Source organism: Tripterygium wilfordii, chromosome 21, assembly GCF_013401445.1.
Source record: "Tripterygium wilfordii isolate XIE 37 chromosome 21, ASM1340144v1, whole genome shotgun sequence".
NCBI classification, from domain to species: domain Eukaryota; kingdom Viridiplantae; phylum Streptophyta; class Magnoliopsida; order Celastrales; family Celastraceae; genus Tripterygium; species Tripterygium wilfordii.
In genome coordinates, this window is record NC_052252.1 from 15,884,752 (window position 1) to 15,890,777 (window position 6,026).

The 6,026-nt window shown below is 36.5% G+C and overlaps 1 protein-coding gene across 2 annotated transcripts; it reads right to left on the reverse strand.

The window, feature by feature from the left end:
• LOC119988651 (probable ribose-5-phosphate isomerase 4, chloroplastic) lies at positions 1–4,606 on the reverse strand. Of its 2 annotated transcripts, XM_038833766.1 has the most exons (10): positions 4,469–4,606; positions 4,208–4,335; positions 4,053–4,122; positions 3,431–3,535; positions 3,183–3,278; positions 3,036–3,092; positions 2,076–2,193; positions 1,919–1,985; positions 917–980; positions 607–748 (listed from the first exon to the last, which is right to left on the reverse strand). In XM_038833766.1, the coding sequence occupies exons 1-9, from the start codon at positions 4,598–4,600 to the stop codon at positions 956–958; spliced, it is 798 nt and encodes a 265-aa protein (XP_038689694.1). In that variant the 5' UTR covers positions 4,601–4,606; the 3' UTR covers positions 607–748; positions 917–955. The 2 variants fall into 2 exon arrangements, with proteins under 2 accessions (XP_038689693.1, XP_038689694.1); XM_038833765.1 differs by lacking the exon at positions 917–980 and having other exon boundaries at positions 1–748.
• Between the last annotated feature and the right edge of the window lie 1,420 nt (positions 4,607–6,026).

Consider the following 6,026-nt stretch of genomic DNA (forward strand, 5'->3'; position numbering starts at 1 on the left):
TTACACATTTAGGTAATCTACATTTGTCTCAATACATTCGGAGGCACATAATCTAGCTCTCCTTTCTGTCTAACAACAAGCAGTTTGTTCTGAAGGGGATTAAAGATGCTCTTACATAACATATGCATGAATAAACACTACATTGTCATTTGTCTCAAACACTAAAATGGAGCTTTGATAGGGGAATACATGGGGGACACTTCTGGGAATATTTAACCAGCCAATATGGCGGATATTCACATATTGTGAATCAATCGTCGCTAGGAGAGGCTGCCAAGGTATATATATATATACTCTTGGACTAGGGGGCTGATTATCATACATGATTTACAGTTAAAAGAGTTTTACAATCTATACATATTAAACTTCATGGATTTAGTCTTGCAACTGCAGCTTCCGGAGCTTAGGATGCCCGATAATTGGCGAGACAGTTGAATTCCTAACCAAGAAATTGCATCCTCGGAAGTGTTCAACTGTTGAAGACAAATATACTAGGGGAGACAACTGCTGTCTTTTGTGGTCCTGGGGGCTATAAATTTGTGTTCTCCAATGAGCAGAAGCTTGTCAAACTTTGGTATCCCCGTAGCATGAAGAAGCTCTTCTTCTACACTCAGAAACTGCAGCAGCAATAACAAAAGCAACAGCAATCTGCACTAAGGAATGCTGCGCTTAAAGCCCATCATGTGCATTTGTTGAGAGACTATCAACAACGGACAGACCATTTTCTGAAACGATCACTGCTGTGCATCTGCAGTTTGGAAACAAATACAAGATAACTATACATTAAAGCTGCAATTCATTTCTTTCAGACAAATACATATAAACCAACGACATGCACGGAAAGGAGGAAAGGTGTCGAGGCAAAAAAAATGGATGCTTAAGGTGGTAGCGTGGGAGCATAATCCAGAAATATTACACATCAACTAGATGTTGAAGCTTCCACCCTCAAAGAACATTATTGAAGACGTTGACAGATTTGACTGTAACAGGAAGAATTATTAGGTGCTTTAAACCATATCACAAATGCACACAAGAAAAACTGCCCAGAGAAAATGAGTCGGACCATGAGGACCGAAACGAAAACCTATAAATCTCTGAAGGATTGCAGAATGCAGACTTGCAGTAGAGAAAGAAAAACAATGAAAAGGAATATGATACACTCTAGAAACATATACAGATAGATTTTAAAAAGAAAACAAAATAAAACACATAAATATATTATCACGCGAGATTACACAGGTCTATCTAACAATTCTCAATATACATATCTAATATATTAGATTGTGACTTTCAAAATATGCCCAGCTTTGCCAGTGTGTCGCTAATAGTATATCCATTTCAATTGTTTTTAAAGATGTTTAGCCACTAGAACTCAGAAAAGAAACAGATCTTGAATTCTGGTAAATACTGGGACTCTTCCAATTTTATTTAAGTATACTGTTCCCTCCACATTTATTTGGATATACAGGTACATAGGGCTAGGTAAGCACCCTCCATCTGAGAGGTCCTGATTTGACTCCCTCATGCACAATCCTCTGGACTAACTTAATTCCACATATAGAGTAAAATTCAAACCCAGTGTCATTTAAATTTAACTTATATGTCTCCATTATCTCATATTACAATGAAATTCAATTGAATCAGTCAAAGAGATCCGGCACACACTTATCCTCATCATTGACACATTGGGTCTCATACAAAGTGCTGTGTGCCACAATCACAGTATATGAAGTCAGAGCAAAAATTCGCTTAAATGATAATTCTTCAACACTTGATTTTGTGGAAAAACTTTGAACCCTACTCGTTCATAGTTACAATCATTAGTAAGATCAACAAATTTAAAGGTCTACATTTTAAGCATGCTATCAAGTAAATTGAAGGAAAAAAAAAAAGGTGTAAAGAAAGCAAGGAAACTAACGGGAATTTGGTAATAATTCCATGATCTACAACCCCGTCAACTTTGTTTAGACTTTCCGCTACTTGTGCTGCAATTAGGAATTGTATGGGTCATGAAAAAAGAATCATAATTATGCATGGGCAAAGAGATTAAGAACCAATAATAGTGGTAAACCTACCAAGGCTTTCTATTGGGGATGTGAAAAGAATATCAAGAACATTATAACCTTCCCTGGTGACAAAAGGGAAGTCACCTCCTAGTGGACCTGCTTGTCCTATAGAAGATCGCCTCCATACCTAAAGAACAAAAATAAGACATAAATAAACAGAAAAGAAAATTATAATAGTAATCTAAGCAAATAATTTGGGGATAGCATTGAGCCACAAGCTTCTTGCATGTTACGAGCCTGAGGGCAGTTACAAATTTCTGTTGCATTTTAAAACAACTACTGAAACTGAACATGACATGCCATTCTCTCTCCCATGGAATATGAAGGGAAAAATCTATTCAAAAGGCAAAGATTAAAGCAAAGTATATGAAGATATGAGTTTTAACAATATTGACCGTCTTAAGAACACTTCAATGAAATTGGGTATTGGAAGCCATTACAGCTTCAGATACACACCATGACTGAATATTCATTCACCCCATAAGGTCGATACTCCATAATCAGAATGTCACTTGACCATGTGTTTTCAATTCAACACAAACATTACAGAGAAAAAAACTAATTGAAATACAGGTTGTGAGAGTGCAATGATTGTCAGCCCATTCTTTTAATAGTGGTGTAATCTGGTGACTCAGGTTTCGAACAATTCAATGTTTCTAAAAGGAATATGGAAACAAGAAGCAATTTGTGCCACAGTAGTATGTCTTGAAGTTCAAACTGTTATTGTTATATGTATATTTTATGTGTATTCATACATATTTTATAAATACAAAACTAACACAAACCTCAACACTACTCATTACTCAACTATTAGACAAAAGTATATTGTTTTAAGGAGTCTTAAGATTCAAGGTACTCCAGTTGTGTCTAGACTTGTTCAAAGATGAGAGCAGATCAGAATTCACTATTCTTCATCTTTCAATAGTTTAGAAATCAAAAATCAATTCGATATATGTGGGAAGGTCATACCTCTGCATCACCCAAAAATAGGTCATCAATCTTTTCAGCAGTTTCCCTCCAGTTGAGCTAAATAATGGAATCAAGTGTTAATTGGACTATCAAAAGCACATTTAGGTACCAATGGTGAGTGTGTGGAAACAATGTTAAAATGCTTACATGATGAACTAAAACTGGAATTGAACCATCTAGACAACCCCCATATTGATCACTCTTGATCATGAATACAAGTTTCTCAGCTGCATTGAGGATCGACTACAAAAGGAAAATGGAAATTCAAAATGCTTTTACATTCATAGCATAAAACATAAGACTAAATATACTCGTATTTACTGCTGAAAATTTTCAAATGCAAAACACTGAAGTCCATAGAAAGATGGAAACATGACAGAAAACTTTGAAATCACCTTCTCTTGAATTATGAACTCTTCACCGAGAAATCTTCGGCGCCCAATGACTGCATGAAGTGTTCCTTCTTCTATTATATCAGCATCATCAAATGCAAAATCAATCTACAAAAGAAAACTTAAAAGTGATACTAAACCAAGGATTAGATTTCAAGAAGAGAATATAATCATTGATTTGGAATCCGAGTCCTATAAGAGCTATCAGTCAAGTAAACTATATTGTTAAATCATCATTTATCCCACTAGCACACTACTTTTGAGAGGGAGTGGACATCCCATGCCATGTTTAAGCACCATTTCTCCAATAGCTTAGGGAGCATTTGGTTCACAGTGAAATGAGGTGAACGTGAGTCGAGAATTAAGGGAGTGTGGTAGTGAAAATATACAAATCCTGACGGAAAACATTTTTTCACTGCTTACGATTCAACAGAATTTCTCTTGCCTCAACACGATGTCAAATAATCCTTGCAGTAACTCTCGAGATTTCTTTCTATGCAGTCTAGATTTTTTGCTTTGCGTATTCATCCGAAGTCCGTATGAATGAATTTCATGGCATCTTAAACACATACCAGTCAGAAAATTTACGAAAAATGATTCATTGCATGAGTAAAAGTTGGCATACCTGGGAACTATCTTGGTATTGATCCAATGGAATCCCTGCCTCCTCTGCTTTACTTGCATTTGCTTCAGAACTATACAAAACCAAACAAAGTTATGAGTATTTACAAAACGAAACAAAATTAAAACTTACAGTGATATAGAAGATAAAGAACTTACGTGGGTATGCCTATTATACCATTCAAAGCCCCTGCACGAAGTTTGGAACCCAAATACTGTATGGCCATTGCAGAAGCATTTCCAGAACCTAACCCAATAACCATCCCATTTTTTATATATGTATCCACCTGGGGATAATCCGAAAACCCATTATCTTGTTCATACAGGGCATTAAAAAAAAATTTCTTTTGAAAAAAAAACAAATAATGATGTCAACGGAGCAAGTACCAACTGCATGTAGAATAGACAAGAAAATCATACCATCTGCTTGGCTGCCCGAAGGAGAGGTGAATTTTCAGAGAGATTGCTTGCTCGTGTAATTGTTCTTCTTTTGCCCACGAAAGCCATGGAGGGATGCTGGTACGAGAGTGGCATTGCCACTAGTGATGCCATTCTCTGTTACCTAATCTCATTCCCTTCTGGTTAGCTTTCCGAATCCAGATGATAGTAAGTCTAAATTGGGCCTTCCTAAGCCCAATTGTTTCTCAAAGACAAAGAAGGCCCAACCATTGAAGTGATATGCAATAACAGGCCCGTCAATGTCTGCGGTCACACCTCAGTGTCACGTGTGGGTCGACTGAAAATGTATCCTGGCATTTGCATTTGCATTTGCACGTGCCCGATCCATTCAAGGAGGAGGATCCGATGCATGAATTTAAATTATGGTTTCACGATGCATTTGATTGCAAAAGAGCCGTTACTCGTGTGGAAAAACATCATCATATTCATAGCCAAAGTTACAAATTTTTGAGACTTTTTTTTTTCTTAAACGGGATTGGGGGAGAAAGATTCGAACCCCATCTTTATCATTTCAACTAGTAGCTCAAGGGTATAATTTTTGAGACCTCTTAAAACATACAATGACGGACGAACATATGATCTACTGATAAAATTATCCTAGATATCACATGATCCATTCCTAAAAATAACCTCTATATGGGATATTTCGGGTATATTGTGCACAAAAATTGCTTTTTTTTTAAACCTTAGAGCATACAATGGAACCCAAAGCCCTAACGACTATATTGTAGAAAAAATAAGTACAACAATGACATGCATGTCCCACCACTTTGACAAACATGTATACATACCCTAATACCCATCATGTAAGTAGATGTTGAAAAGTAGATATTTAAAGAAAAAGTCGGTGCATTGACGAAGGATGTAAAGAGAGAATGACGAGATGCCAAAGTACATGTATAATTCAATTAGATTGATGAGCACAGTAATTTCATATCATTGTGTTATGCATTCACAAGCCACCCAGACTGTCATGTGGTACAGTTACCAGAAACAACAAAAGCTTTCGAGGGGAAAAAGAGGGGAATCGAACACATAAAAGAAGACCCATTTTCAGTTTTCACAAACCGGCCCACTCTCACTTTCTATATCAAAAGGTCTACATTATGCGAAGCATATGTTCTTCCTTTGCAATTCTTTTTTATTTTCCTCCTGCTTTCTCTTTTTATTGTCGTTTTGTAAATGAGAGAATTCAGTCTTATGTAGGGCGTATGCAGATAATTTGCTATTGAAAGTTCGGATTTTTAACTGTGAGGCACTCTTTTAGGCAAATGCGGGGATCAGTAGGTCAAAATGGACAAAGTATTCCTAAAACATTCTTCAGATTAATTCATGTAGCTAAAAATTTGTGAAAAAGGAGGTCAGATAATTGGGTGCATATGGGAATGGCAGCTATGCTAACGTTTTGTTTGGCACCAGGAGACGGAAAATGGCCTAACAGTTGGAAAACGCAAAAAAACAAATAAAACGTTCATATATGAACCGATAGTGACCACGGGTTCCATAGCTAAAATAACGT

Coding starts and splice junctions, on each gene's coding strand:
- LOC119988651 (XM_038833765.1), bottom strand. CDS start 4,600: ATGGCATCACTAGTGGCAATGCCACTCTCGTACCAGCATCCCTCCATG. Junction 3,279..3,430: donor AGTTCATAATTCAAGAGAAG/GTGATTTCAAAG, acceptor TTCCTTTTGTAG/TCGATCCTCAATGCAGCTGA. Junction 749..1,918: donor GGAATTATTACCAAATTCCC/GTTAGTTTCCTT, acceptor TCCAAACTGCAG/ATGCACAGCAGTGATCGTTT.